The 15,478-nt window shown below is 53.5% G+C and overlaps 1 protein-coding gene across 6 annotated transcripts in view; it reads right to left on the bottom strand.

The window, feature by feature from the left end:
* Positions 1 to 14,888, bottom strand: part of cobll1b (cordon-bleu WH2 repeat protein-like 1b) — a 39,718-nt gene extending 24,830 nt beyond the window's left edge. For 2 of the 6 annotated variants that reach the window (XM_056289659.1, XM_056289657.1), the window contains exon 1: positions 6,371 to 6,625. In XM_056289659.1, the coding sequence (XP_056145634.1) occupies positions 6,371 to 6,462 (92 nt within the window). In that variant the 5' untranslated portion in view covers positions 6,463 to 6,625. Of the gene's footprint in view, positions 1 to 6,370; positions 6,626 to 7,230; positions 7,520 to 8,667; positions 8,785 to 10,679; positions 10,755 to 14,231 lie in introns of those variants that run through there. The other 4 variants (XM_056289658.1, XM_056289661.1, XM_056289660.1 and 1 more) reach the window with 4 other exon arrangements.
* Positions 14,889 to 15,478: the final 590 nt, after the last annotated feature.

Genomic DNA, 15,478 nt, shown 5'->3' on the forward strand with positions numbered 1-15,478 from the left:
TGGGGTCTCCTCCCAGTTGGACGTGTCTGGAAAACCTCCAAAGGAAGGCACCCAGGAGGCATCCTGATCAGATGCCCGAACCACCTCAACTGGCTCCTTTCCACGCGAAGGAGCAGCGGCTCTACTCCGAGCTCCCTCCGGATGTCCGAGCTCCTCCTCCTATCTCTAAGGCTGAGCCCAGACACCCTACGGAGGAAACTCATTTCAGCTCCTTGTATCCAAGATCTCACCCTTTCAGTCACTACCCAAAGCTCGTGACCACAGGTGAGGGTTGGAACGAAGACTGACTGGTACACTGATATGTAGAGAGAGAGAGAGAGAGAGAGAGAGAGAGAGAGAGAGAGAGAGAGAGAGAGACACAGAGAGAGAGAGAGAGAGAGAGAGAGAGAGAGAGAGAGAGAGAGAGAGAGAGAGAGAGAGAGAGAGAGAGAGAGAGAGAGAGAGAGGAGAGAGAGACAGAGACAGAGAGTGAGAGAGAGAGAGAGAGAGAGAGAGAGAGAGAGAGAGAGAGGAGAGAGAGACAGAGAGAGAGACAGAGACAGAGAGAGAGAGAGAGAGAGAGAGAGACAGAGAGAGAGAGAGAGAGACAGAGAGAGAGAGACAGAGAGAGACAGAGACACACAGAGAGAGAGAGAGACAGAGAGAGACAGAGACACACAGAGAGAGAGAGAGAGACAGAGAGAGACAGGGAGAGAGAGAGAGATTTTTTTTTTTATTTTTAAAAAGTGACTTTTATTTTAGAAAAATACAATCATATTCAAACCACAAGCCAATAAATAAAATTCCGTAGAAAATAAAAGGTAAATCACATCAATTCTCCAGAAAAAACAAGTTGGTCATCTTTTACTGAGCACAACACTTCCCTGTAAGCCCAGATAGCACTGAATTGCTGGGTATCTTTCATTTCTTTGTAATAATTGAGAGAGAGAGAGAGAGAGAGAGAGAGAGATAGAGAGAGAAAGAGACAGAGAGAGAGAGACAGAGAGAGAAAGAGAGAGAGAGAAAGAGAGAGAGAGAGAGAGAGAGAGAAAGAGAGAGAGACAGAGAGTGAGACACAGAGAGAGAGGAGAGAGAGGAGAGAGAGAGAGAGGACAGAGAGAGAGAGAGAGGACAGAGAGAGAGTGAGAGAGAGAGAGAGAGAGAGAGAGAGAGAGAGAGAGGCTGAAACCGCGATCGTTTCCCTATAATGTATATGGGCTGAGTAGGAAGCTCGTTTGTGGGCGGCCTCATATAGGTAAACAGCAGGCATAACGAGCAAGAGAACTACAGAGCTTCCTATGTCTCCTACATTGACTTCTTTAGCGATTCCTTTCTGAATTCCTGCGCTGGGCTTACGACATCAAGTGTCAGCCCTCTTCTGAGTGTTTGAGTTGAAACAAAACAAACCGACAACTTAACAACCACACCCTTCCCCCGAGAGCTTACTCCCTCCCCAAAGTATGATGGACAACCTGTTGATAAGACACGATAAAGATGATTACATCGGACAAATGAAGATGTGACATCACCGGGACAAATGAAGATATGACATCACAGCCATTCTAAACAAACTGTCACCCGAGACTCATAGTACATCTGGATGGTGATGAATCTCCCACTCGAGTGCGAAGCGTCTCATTGTCCTTTAATCGCCGTGGGGTTTCTGCCGACTGTGTTTGGATGGGAACCCACGGTTGATCTCTTCAACGAGACACGCTTCCTGATTAATTACACACAGCGACAGGAACCGATAAGGTGGTTCAAGGCGCCAAAACGGACGGAGGAAGATGACTGCAGCGACACCGAGAAGCCTGTGGCTCGGCCGAGACAGGCGGGTGGCACCGTGAATATCGCTCATGGAAGCCGACAAAAGGCCGTGTCAGCGCTTGTCACTTCCACAACTGTGGCCAGAGACAACATTCGCTTGGAGGCCTTGTCATGCCTCCGTCGTTTTTAGTCAAGGCGGTGCAGTACATGCCAAGGAAAAGGCGTGCAGAAGCAGACGTGGGCGCTCTGTGCACTTCTTGGGTTGAGGTGCAGAGTGCATGCATGTTGAAACACGATGGATTTTTTTTTTGTTGACTTTACATTTGAATGGTTTATTCCGGGGCCGTATGCGGCACCTAGTGCTTCGCTCCTTAGTTTCCACAGTGGAAAAGTGTATGCAGTACGTCTGCCTATTGAATATTTGCAACAAAAAGCAGGAAGCTGTGACTTTGGCGCCGAGCAGTATTATTACTCATGCAAATGTCCTACGGTACAGCTCACAATGAAAACGCTACGACACATTTTTTTCGGCATTTCCCTGAACCCAGTGCCCTACGCTGTGCGGATGGAATTCTCTGTAGATGTAAAAGCAAAGGCTCCATGCCACTCCGTGCCCTTACTACTTCAAGTAAAGAGCACGCATAATGTGCAGTCGAACGCTATGAGTGCAAATGAAACAACAACGCCACGCCTCCACCCTGCAGCGAGAGGCAAAAAGCAGGCTTGTTATGTCTAATTGCCCCTTCGCCCTACAAGAGCAAAAAATCTCAGGAGATTATAAAGTGTGGGGGAAGTGGCGGACGGAGACGGAGGTGGGTGGGAACTGGCTCGAGGGGTGGGGTTGAGAAGTTACACGGGGGAGAGTGAATGGGGTTGGGGGTTGGTTGAGGAGAGGGGGGGTAATCCCTAAGGAAAGACACAACAGAGGGCCAGAGCCACAGCTGGTAATTTGGTGAGAGGTCACTCACAGTAAACACGAGCTGTTTAAAAGAGGGCCTGGAAAGGCCATTACTCCAGAAGCTGTGTGGGATGGAAAGATATTAGGGGGGAAAAGAGCACGGGGACCCAATGAGAACAGCCCACTTCCTATGTGTAGCCTTTATTATTTTAGGCAAAACAACGCTATTTTCCCACGTCTTCCAGCACAGACCCATCATTATTTCAACTCCTAACTGACGTCAAGGGACACTATAGACCTCGTGGCGGTGCAGGCTTGCCGATACAGAGTGCACACTGATCACTTTCACTCGTGATCCGCCTCGTTTCATCGAGTCCCCTGTGGCGACCGGTGCGCTGCGCACGTAACGCCACGGGGGAAGCGGAAGTCGGACAGAAGGTCGGTCGGTAAGTCAGCCAATCTCTAGCGAGATTTCAGATCACCCCGGGTGATCTCCCAGTACTCCGGACACGACCCCAGACGGCAGAGGTCATCCGTGTCCGTCAACCAGAGTCTGCCTGCATTCCTACGTTCCGCACCTTATCTCGGCACAAGTCGGGAGGTCCTCGGTTTCAGGCGTTCCCCGGGGACACGCCCGTGGTTCTGTGCCGTCGAGATCTGCCGAACGTTAGAAGTCCCAACAAGCAGCGTGTTAACAGTCCGGGCTCATGCACGACATCCGTTACCATTGACACAATGTAACCGGTTGTTTTCTTGCCCGGTGCGGGATTCGATACGGGGTGTACTGCACCACAAGGCCACGTCACTGACCGCTCGGCTAAAGGGTCAGACCCGTTAGCTAGGGGGCTAACGTGTCTTATTATTAGTTTACAGTCGTCACCCTCCCCGGAAGCGCGCCCTCGCCCTTTGTTCTTCCCGCGCTCCGAAGAGACTTCTGAGGATCCGCACACTTCCGGATCCCACCGCTGCCACAATGTAACCGCTTATTTTCTTGCCCGGTGCGGGATTCGAGACGGGGTGTACTGCACCACAAGGCCACATCACTAACCGCTCGGCTACAGGGTCAGACCCGTTAGCTAGCTAGGGGCTAACGGGTCTTATTAGTAGTTTACAGTCGTCACCCTCCCCGGAAGCGCGCCCTCGCGCTTTGTTCTTCCCGCGCCCCGAAGAGACTTCTGAGGATCCGCACACTTCCGGATCCCATCGCTGCCACAATGTAACCGCTTATTTTCTTGCCCGGTGCGGGATTCGAGACGGGGTGTCCTGCACCACAAAGCGACGTCACTAACCGCTCGGCTACAGGGTCACACCCGTTAGCTAGCTAGGGGCTAACGAGTGTTATTAGTAGTTTACAACAATAAAAGCCACGGCTTGCTTGGACTTGCAGGTATTTAGCGAACCCGTTAGATTTGCACTCCGCGGTGCCTGTGGTGTAACAGGTAGGGCAGAGACGGGGTAATTACCTCTAGGGAGGTTCCCGGCTATTCAAACAAGCCCGCCCGTCCCTTCGTTTGCTTTTTTTTACTTTTTTTTTTTTTCTGAGACCAACATTTGCATAAAGTGAGTCGGGAGGAGAGAGAAAGTTTCCCCTTGGGTGGTCATTATAACCGTCACACAGCCTCCTTTCTCCTGCACACAATGCGGCGTTGTGTGCAGCGAGGCGTCTGTCAGAAGCGCGCCATGCCCCCCCCCCCTCCTGCCGGTCACATGAAGGAGAACCGACCGAGGCTTCTGGAGGCCGCGCGCGGCGGTCCCCTTGTTTACACCGCGGCTCCACTCGGCTCTCGGTGCTTCGCCCTACTGAGGTATTCAGACAGGACGACCGCTGACACGGAAGAGCGGAGCCGGAGTGTTTACCGGGGCACGGCCCTCCTTCACCTGCAGGTCGTGACGTGTGAGGCGGTTCCCACCACGAAGGTGGTGTCGCCTTTAAGCCAGATGCAACACGTCCGTTAGCGCTGCAACTCCTCCACGTGCAAACAACTCAGCCGGGACATGTGCACAGAGATAGCGCCATCTAGAGGCTTTCCCCCAGGCTTGTCGTGTTCGATTTCCTATCCGATAACTCATATTTACTGCGTACGTATTTGCTGGGTTGTGGCTGGTTTCAGTAGTTGTGAGTTTAGGGGGGGGGGGTTTCCGGTAGCACTTTAGTATGGGGAACATAGTCACCATTAATTAGGTGCTTGTTAGCATGCAAATTAGCAACATATTGGCTCTTCATTGGTCATTATTATGTACTCATTAATGCCTTATTCTGCATGGCCTTATTATACAACCAGTGAGCCATTAACTATGAGTTTTCCCTCTATAACCTCAGAAGTATTGCTTATTAGTAGTACCATCTCAATATGCTTTGCTTAGTATGGCCTTTATAAGGTGGTAGTACCACAAGAAGAGTTATTCTCCCTTACTGACACTTAATTAATATGCTCTGTTCTTACATAACAACACACAACTACAAGTGTTCATAGTGTTACATTACTCTAAATTAAGGTTTTGTTACTTAGAATATGTTCCCCATACTAAAGTGACATCTTGATCATTACTAATTGACTAGTAATTAAGTTGTTGTTACTTAGAATATGTTCCCCATACTAAAGTGACATCTTGGTCATTACTAATTCACTAGTAATTAAGTTGTTGTTACTTAGAATATGTTCCCCATACTAAAGTGACATCTTGGTCATTACTAATTCACTAGTAATTAAGTTGTTGTTACTTAGAATATGTTCCCCATACTAAAGTGACATCTTGGTCATTACTAATTCACTAGTAATTAAGTTGTTGTTACTTAGAACATGTTCCCCATACTAAAGTGACATCTTGATCATTACTAATTCACTAGTAATTAAGTTGTTGTTACTTAGAATATGTTCCCCATACTAAAGTGACATCTTGGTCATTACTAATTCACTAGTAATTAAGTTTTTGTTACTTAGAATATGTTCCCCATACTAAAGTGACATCTTGATCATTACTAATTCACTAGTAATTAAGTTTTTGTTACTTAGAATATGTTCCCCATACTAAAGTGACATCTTGATCATTACTAATTGACTAGTAATTAAGTTTTTGTTACTTAGAATATGTTCCCCATACTAAAGGGACATCTTGATCATTACTAATTCACTAGTAATTAAGTTTTTTTATGTTCCCCATACTAAAGTGACATCTTGGTCATTACTAATTCACTAGTAATTAAGTTTTTGTTACTTAGAATATGTTCCCCATACTAAAGTGACATCTTGATCATTACTAATTGACTAGTAATTAAGTTTTTGTTACTTAGAATATGTTCCCCATACTAAAGTGACATCTTGATCATTACTAATTCACTAGTAATTAAGTTTTTGTTACTTAGCATATGTTCCCCATACTAAAGTGACATCTTGATCATTACTAATTCACTTGTAATTAAGTTTTTTTATGTTCCCCATACTAAAGTGACATCTTGGTCATTACTAATTCACTAGTAATTAAGTTTTTGTTACTTAGAATATGTTCCCCATACTAAAGAGTTACCTACTTTTCTTCTTCTTTGCATCATTTATGTAGCTCTTCCAAACTCTGAAAGCGACGTTTAACGCAACCCGGAAGGGCAGCAACCCCCTTCCTACCGACTCGTGACGCCACCTCTGAGGGCCCGGCACACATCTGTAACAGATTACATCTCACCGAGGCAAACTGCGATAAGAGAGGTCAAACAAATCTCCAGCAACTTGCTTTGTGACGGGTTCCTTCTTCACACGGAGCCTTCGCATGCGTCTAGAGATAGGCGCACGTTCCTGCCGAGGCCGCACAAAGAGCCGATTCATCCCAAGTCGTTCCCAACGCTGCAGAGGTGGAGGGTGGGCGGCGTCCAGCCGCTATGTGCCGGAAGGGTCGGCGCTGCATGTACGGCCTGAAGTCTGCACGCCGTATTCTAGCCGGGGGTCAGGTGGGACCCGCGCGAGTCGTCTGTGGACAACATGTTTCACGTTGCTTTGCGGTGCATCTCAAACAGAACGACAGGAACGGTCCAGAACTGTCTTTCATAATCCTGAACGGAGGCCGAGAGATAAGCGTTGGCATTTACGGTCAGTGCGTCGGCTTCAGCGTGGCAACAAAGACAGCCCATTATTCCCAGTTCTCTGGAGGGTAGCCATCTTGTCTGTGTTGGGCCCTGTGAGGCAGAGAGCTCACCATCCACGAGGCTAAAGAGAAAAGAGGCCCCTGTGTTTGAAGACACAACGAGCCGTCCCAACTCACGGTTCTCTCGGCTCTTTGTCTCTCGCCTTGCGGTACATATTCCCTCGCCTTGCCTCTGACCAAGTGGCGGAGGCTTAAAATGCGATTCAAACCACAAATTCAATTCACATCACACTCCCCCCCCTCCCTCCCCCCTCTTATCAGACTCGGGGAAGTCTCGGCACGGCTCGGCCCGAGATGTTCGCAGATTGTGTAACCCGGACCTGATGTCACTGATTTAAAGTCCTGTTTTGAAATCAACAACGCCTCGCTGTGCACAAAAATAAAAAAGCAGCAAACAAGGGGCAGAATGTGCTAACTGTAGTTTCCGTGTTTGTGACCCATGCGGTACTTACGGAGGAATGCCAGTTATGCGCTGTGATGCTGTGCAAGAGGCTGTGGTCCTCGACGGTAATCACAAGCGTGTTAATTTGTCCCTTTTTTTGACCGACTTCTTCTCCGTCTGCGCCGAGAGGTTTTAACATCCTGCAGGTTTTGCAACGAGCCGCGGCCCGGCACGTCAAGTTCTGTCATGTTTACATGTGCCGTGTCTGCCGTTAGGTTTGGCCCGGCCCACCCGCCGTAGTTTTCATCGCTGGGATTCGTGTGAGCAGCTGTGCCCTTGGCCTGCCTGCATGTCTGGAAACAGCTGTGGTGATTCACGATACCTTAACCAATTACACATTTCTGCCCTGAGCGAGGCCAGCCATGTGAGATCATGGTCTAAGGTGTGTCCAATTAGGAGGAATGGATCCAGGCGCTGCACCCTCTGATTTAGTGTAAACGCTGGATAGAAATGCTACTTCGGGACGAAAATGGACCTTTTTGGTGCCCAGTTGCGCGGCTCGCACGGCCAGATGTTGTTTCAAAGTGAATGATTGTTGCTTTGACAAACGTGTCTTTCCCCACAAGAGACACAGACGGTAGGAATGTAAACCCCATTCTGCAGATTTGAGAGGGCCGTCTTGTGTTTTCACTTGTGTAATATGTTTTCGTGTGCTACCAACTGATCTGCTTGGAGAACAGCCGGCCCAGCGCTGCTTTGGCAGTGTCAGTAGCTGGATAACAAATGTAGCGTAGCGTTGGGGTGTGTGCACGTGTGCGTGCACGTGTGTGCATGTGCATGCATGCATGTGTGTGTGCATGCATGTGCATGCGTGTGTGTGCATGTGCATGCATGTGTGTGTGTGTGTGGCGGGCGGGCGGGTGGGGGGTGGTCACACGAAATCTTCGCATATGACTGCACTTAAACAAACTTAATTTTCAGAAGCGGCGGCTTATTGGCTCCAAATATAAGAAGCCACAAATAAGACAGGGAACATATGCTTCCCCCCACGCCGCAGCAGCTTCTGGCGAGGGCGGACGGCGTTTCCAAGTCCTTCTCAGGCCACAGAGAGAGGAGCTGGGGAGCGGGGGGGGGGGGAGCATAGCCGCGCTCCCAGATTACACAACACTTGTGAAATTGGGGATACCGGTCAAAGCCAGAGCATAAATTGCACACGGCGCGTCTGAACGCTATTTACTGGATACGCAAGAGGACGGGAGAGTTCACACGGGTTGCGATGGAGCTTTCACGTTCACCATCTCGCCTCTAATGAGTGACGATAACGCTGCACTCCGCCTCTGAATGCCAAAGGAGTGAGTTGCAGAAACAGTGAAAAAAAAAAAGGGAAAAATCTCACTCCCCCTATTTTAAAGATCCCAACCACAGAAACACAGACAGCTGACATCACTCCAGGACCTTGAACCAAGATTAGTTGGAAATTCCAACACGTCACACGTTCACCACCTACCTCATCATCTCCAACTGCTGCTGAAGGGGGGAAAAGTGGGTTCTTAGCAGAGGATCCGTTTCTCCAGCAGTGCTTTTGCAGTTTGGGGCACAGCGAGCGCGTGGCTTCCACGGGGGACGGCGTTAAACTCACGCTACAGCTCATCACAGTGTACAGACGGAGGATGCAGAACCGCCCGCCTTCCGAATGCTTCCCATGACCCCTACATATGGTCAAGGCAATTTCTCAGTCAAACTTTGGAAGCAGGAAATGAGAAGGGGTTCAAAGGTTGAGATGCCTGCAACAACTGTGACTACTGCGACGCAGTGAGAAAGGGGGGAGGGGAGGGAGGGGGGGCTGTGAGTTAAAAGTTGATTATGAAGACGCAGCAGCGCTTCCCCTGCAGCGGCGCTCGCCTCGTCCAAACAACTCACACAGCGATTTGAGTTTGCATGAAAACATTATTTCAGTGCATGCAAATCTATTACTGTCGGCCTTTATGGAGAACATGGAGCTTTTACCCGGTGACCATATCGTTTCTCTCATTTGTGCATGTTGTGTTTCATTTCTCCGGGGTTAATTTTTCTTTTTTTATCCGGTACGCCTGTTAAGTTTATCCCATGCACTTGTAAATGGCCTACAGGTCACAGTATCCACCCATCCATAATCCAAACCGCTTATCCCAGTCGGGGTGGCGGGGAAGCTGGAGCCTGTCCCAGCAGTCACTGGGTGGCAGGCGGGAGACACCCTGGACAGGCCGCCAGGCCATCACAGGGCTCCCAGAATCCTTATGGATTTTTATATCACACAATATATTTAAAAATGGTGGCTTAGAATCTGTAACGTGGTGTCTCTAAACTGCCGGTAAAACTCTCCCAGTTCTGTCAGCAGGCTTTACTGTCCTGGAGATGATGTTCACAACTTTTCACCACATGCCGATATCACTTGGAACAACGGTGATGTTACTGTTGACAAGACATGGCTCTATAAAGAGAGCTGGACTCAAAGGGCTGTAATCCTTGTTACAGATTTGTTTGATGGTAGAGGTCAATCTTTATAGTTGTGAAAACTTCCTAGAAGCCAAATCTTGTCCGGTCCAATACAAAGAATTTACTTCTGTGATAAGAGCTGCGCCCACCTAAGAGCACCCGTCCATCCATCATCCAAACCGCTTAGCCTGCTCTCAGGGATGCTGGGGCCTGTCCCAGCAGCCACCGGGCCGCAGGCGAGGAGACACCCTGGACAGGCCGCCAGGCCGTCACAGGGCCAACACACACACACACACACACACACACACACACACACACACACACACACACACACACACACACACACACACACACACACACCTAGGGACAGTTTAGTAGGGCCCATCCACCTGACCTACATGTCTCTGGACTGTGGGAGGAAACCGGAGCCCCCGGAGGAAACCCACACAGACACGGGGAGAACATGCAAACTCCACACAGAGGATGACCTGGGACGACCCCCAAGGTTGGACTACCCCGGGGCTCGAACCCAGGACCTTCTAGCTGTGAGGCCACCACTGCACCACCGTGCTGTCAGCTTTGACTTTCTCTACTAAAACTACACTTAGACAGTGGGTATTGCGATGGATGTAAAGGCACATTTCGCTTGCTCTCTGCCTCTACCCTGGACCCCGGAGTGCTCAGCACTCGGGACGGCAGCACCGTCGTTCGCTTGGCCTGGAGGTTGTTTTTGTATTCTAGACCACGACTTTCCAACACGTGGATTCTTTTTCAGCAAGCCTGCGGCATCTAAGCCTCCCAGCAGATTCAAAATGAGGGAAACTGCCCTGGATAGCTCCACTGAAACAGCACCCGGGTACCAGAGAAACCTGTTCTTTCCCCTTCACATCTTTTGCATCATCCGCCATCATGCTGCAGGCTTCAGTTTTTCACTTCTGTGATTTCGGTTCGAACCATGTCTGCCAACAAAATCCAGAACCAGAACTGAACCGAGGAGCAGACAAGAGTCAGTTCCGAGCAGACAGCCGACAGCTCAGTACATACCTCATAGCGGAGAGGGGTCGGTGGGGTCCATGATCCTCCATGACGAGGCTGACAGGTTGAACAGATTCCCCGGGACTGCTCAGAGACACACAAAAACAGTTCATGTCCTCACACGGTGCTCACACGGTGCTCACACGGTGCTCACCCGGTGCTCACACGGTGCTCACCACCGTCCTCACCACAGTGCTCACACGGTGCTCACACGGTGCTCACACGGTGCTCACGGTGCTCACGGTGCTCACACGGTGCTCACACGGTGCTCACACGGTGCTCACGGTGCTCACGGTGCTCACACGGTGCTCACACGGTGCTCACACGGTGCTCACGGTGCTCACACGGTGCTCACACGGTGCTCACACGGTGCTCACGGTGCTCACGGTGCTCACACGGTGCTCACACGGTGCTCACCACGGTGCTCACGGTGCTCACACGGTGCTCACACGGTGCTCACGGTGCTCACCACGGTGCTCACGGTGCTCACACGGTGCTCACACGGTGCTCACCACGGTGCTCACACGGTGCTCACCACGGTGCTCACGGTGCTCACACGGTGCTCACCACGGTGCTCACACGGTGCTCACACGGTGCTCACGGTGCTCACCACGGTGCTCACGGTGCTCACACGGTGCTCACACGGTGCTCACCACGGTGCTCACACGGTGCTCACACGGTGCTCACCACGGTGCTCACACGGTGCTCACACGGTGCTCACACGGTGCTCACACGGTGCTCACACGGTGCTCACGGTGCTCACGGTGCTCACACGGTGCTCACCCCGGTCCTCACCCCGGTGCTCACCCCGGTGCTCACACGGTGCTCACACGGTGCTCACCCCGGTGCTCACACGGTGCTCACGGTGCTCACCCCGGTGCTCACACGGTGCTCACACGTTGCTCACGGTGCTCACGATGCTCACCCCGGTGCTCACCCCGGTGCTCTCACCCCGGTGCTCACCCTGGTGCTCACCCCGGTGCTCACCCCGGTGCTCACCCTGGTGCTCACCCCGGTGCTCACCCCGGTGCTCACCCCGGTGCACACACGGTGCTCACACGGTGCTCACCCCGGTGCTCACACGGTGCTCACCCCGGTGCTCACACGGTGCTCACCCCGGTGCTCACACGGTGCTCACCCCGGTGCTCACACGGTGCTCACCCCGGTGCTCACACGGTGCTCACACGGTGCTCACACGGTGCTCACCCTGGTGCTCACGGTGCTCACCCCGGTGCTCACACGGTGCTCACACGGTGCTCACACGGTGCTCACACGGTGCTCACCCTGGTGCTCACGGTGCTCACCCCGGTGCTCACACGGTGCTCACACGGTGCTCACCCCGGTGCTCACCCGGTGCTCACACGGTGCTCACCCCGGTGCTCACACGGTGCTCACACGGTGCTCACCCTGGTGCTCACGGTGCTCACCCCGGTGCTCACACGGTGCTCACACGGTGCTCACCCCGGTGCTCACCCGGTGCTCACACGGTGCTCACCCCGGTGCTCACCCTGGTGCTCACACGGTGCTCACCCCGGTGCTCACACGGTGCTCACCCCGGTGCTCACACGGTGCTCACCCTGGTGCTCACACGGTGCTCACCCTGGTGCTCACACGGTGCTCACCCCGGTGCTCACACGGTGCTCACCCCGGTGCTCACCCCGGTGCTCACACGGTGCTCACACGGTGCTCACACGGTGCTCACACGGTGCTCACACGGTGCTCACCCCGGTGCCCACCCTGGTGCTCACACGGTGCTCACCCCGGTGCTCACACGGTGCTCACCCCGGTGCTCACACGGTGCTCACACGGTGCTCACCCCGGTGCTCACACGGTGCTCACACGGTGCTCACCCCGGTGCTCACACGGTGCTCACCCCGGTGCTCACACGGTGCTCACACGGTGCTCACCCCGGTGCTCACACGGTGCTCACACGGTGCTCACCCCGGTGCTCACACGGTGCTCACACGGTGCTCACACGGTGCTCACACGGTGCTCACCCCGGTGCTCACCCCGGTGCTCACACCGTCCTCACCCCGGTGCTCACCCCGGTGCTCACACGGTGCTCACACGGTGCTCACACGGTGCTCACCCCGGTGCTCACCACCGTCCTCACCACAGTGCTCACACGGTGCTCACCCCGGTGCTCACGGTGCTCACCCCGGTGCTCACACGGTGCTCACCCCGGTGCTCACCCCGGTGCTCACCCCGGTGCTCACACGGTGCTCACACGGTGCTCACACGGTGCTCACCCCGGTGCTCACACGGTGCTCACACGGTGCTCACACGGTGCTCACCCCGGTGCTCACACGGTGCTCACACGGTGCTCACCCCGGTGCTCACACGGTGCTCACACGGTGCTCACCCCGGTGCTCACACGGTGCTCACACGGTGCTCACACGGTGCTCACCCCGGTCCTCACCCCGGTGCTCACACGGTGCTCACACGGTGCTCACCCCGGTGCTCACACGGTGCTCACCACCGTCCTCACCCCGGTGCTCACACGGTGCTCACACGGTGCTCACCCCGGTGCTCACACGGTGCTCACCCCGGTCCTCACCCCGGTGCTCACTCCAGTGCTCACACGGTGCTCACACGGTGCTCACACGGTGCTCACACGGTGCTCACACGGTGCTCACTCCAGTGCTCACACGGTGCTCACACGGTGCTCACACGGTGCTCACCCCGGTGCTCACGGTGCTCACCCCGGTGCTCACACGGTGCTCACACGGTGCTCACACGGTGCTCACCCCGGTCCTCACCCCGGTGCTCACACGGTGCTCACACGGTGCTCACCCCGGTGCTCACACGGTGCTCACACGGTGCTCACCACCGTCCTCACCCCGGTGCTCACACGGTGCTCACACAGTGCTCACACGGTGCTCACCGGTCCTCACCCCGGTGCTCACGGTGCTCACCCCGGTGCTCACGGTGCTCACCGGTCCTCACCCCGGTGCTCACGGTGCTCACCGGTCCTCACCCCGGTGCTCACACGGTGCTCACGGTGCTCACACGGTGCTCACCCCGGTGCTCACCGGTGCTCACACGGTGTTCACGATGCTCACCCCGGTGCTCACACGGTGCTCACCCCGGTGCTCACCCCGGTGCTCACACGGTGCTCACCCCGGTGCTCACCCCGGTGCTCACCCCGGTGCTCACCGGTCCTCACCCCGGTGCTCACACGGTGCTCACGGTGCTCACACGGTGCTCACCCCGGTGCTCACAGGTGCTCACACGGTGTTCACGGTGCTCACCCCGGTGCTCACGGTGCTCACCCCGGTGCTCACACGGTGCTCACCCCGGTGCTCACCCCGGTGCTCACCCCGGTGCTCACACGGTGCTCACCCCGGTGCTCACCCCGGTCCTCACCCCGGTGCTCACCCCAACACCAGCCGGCGGTAACCTGCTGCGTGTGACGCTAACGGGCGAGCCCTGCGGGGGCAGGCAGACCCTCAGCCAGCGGAGCCGCTTTTGCGTTTTGCTTCTTGCTTAGCGAGGAAGACACACGGACGGGCCGCGGGACGCCGTCTCGAGGAATTAACACCAAAATCGGTCTCGTCTTACCATGCAAGCCGTCGGTGACCGGGGCGAGAGTCAACTTTCCCAAGTCTTCAGGGCAGTCACACACCGGCGAGCTCAGCGCTCTTCCACGTCTGCTTTTTCCCCCCTCATCGATCCGTAATTTCCCCCCTCATCGATCCATAGTTCCCCACGTGGTTTCTCACACAAGACGTCACGCCGCGCCGCGCCGCGCCTCAAGTCTCCCGTTTCCAACAGCCTGTCCGAGCGGGCACGTCGAGACCAGGTCCAGCCGGGACACCAGGACCCTGCCGCGGCCAACTGTTGCCTTCACGCCCGAAGGCTGTGTTGCAGTTACGCGCCGCCACCGGCAGGGGGCGTCCGCTGCTGCCGCGTCTCCTCCGGTTTACCTTTTTCCCCTCTACGTTGCGCAAAACACACGTACGTTATATCATTACGAGCCACAGGGGCGCACACGCAGGGCACGAGGAGACGAGGTTAAACACGAAACCACACAGCACACCCTCCGCTTCACAACGAAGTGTCGTCCGTCCGTCTATAAGACCTTTATCAGCAAAACCCTTAGCTCTAATTGCCTCCTTGTCCTTGGGTCCTCTTCTCGTGGTGCCATAACGGCGCAGTTCTTGATGAAAATGTCCAAAATGTGGTTTGGAGTCCGTCCCCGTCTCGTCTCGTGCATGTGGAGTTTCCCCAGTAATGAAATTAACGGTGTGGTGGAGAAAACAATGTCTTTCCCACCTCATCATCTTCAGCACAAATGAGAGCGTCTTCATCCTGAAAGTGGACTGTTGGACCAGCTTTCCTTCTGATGTACCAGCTGGACATCCGGCCAGCGCCTGCTGCTGTACACGCGCCGCTACGATACGTGACACATTGTTTCCTCTTCTTCTGCTCCACAAACCTTACAAGAATGTCCCATATCACGTTACGTCTCTCTGACGTCTTCTCTGCTGGATATATAGTAGATGTGTCCTTTTCAAGGACACCTCCTTAACTGTATTGTTAAGACAACAATTGTCCCCAGCCTAGCCAAATCTTCTGCTAATGAAACTCTCCATAAAGGGAGGCCTGTAGAACCTGATAATGTAATAACCCCGATAATGTAATAACCCTGATAATGTAATAACCCTGATAATGTAATAACCCCCCGATAATGTAATAACCCTGATAGTGTAATAAATCCCCGACAATGTAATAACCCTGATAATGTAATACATCCCCCGATAATGTAATAACCCTGATAATGTAATAACCCTGATAATGTAATAAAT

This window comes from Lampris incognitus, chromosome 11 (genome assembly GCF_029633865.1).
Source record: "Lampris incognitus isolate fLamInc1 chromosome 11, fLamInc1.hap2, whole genome shotgun sequence".
NCBI classification, from domain to species: domain Eukaryota; kingdom Metazoa; phylum Chordata; class Actinopteri; order Lampriformes; family Lampridae; genus Lampris; species Lampris incognitus.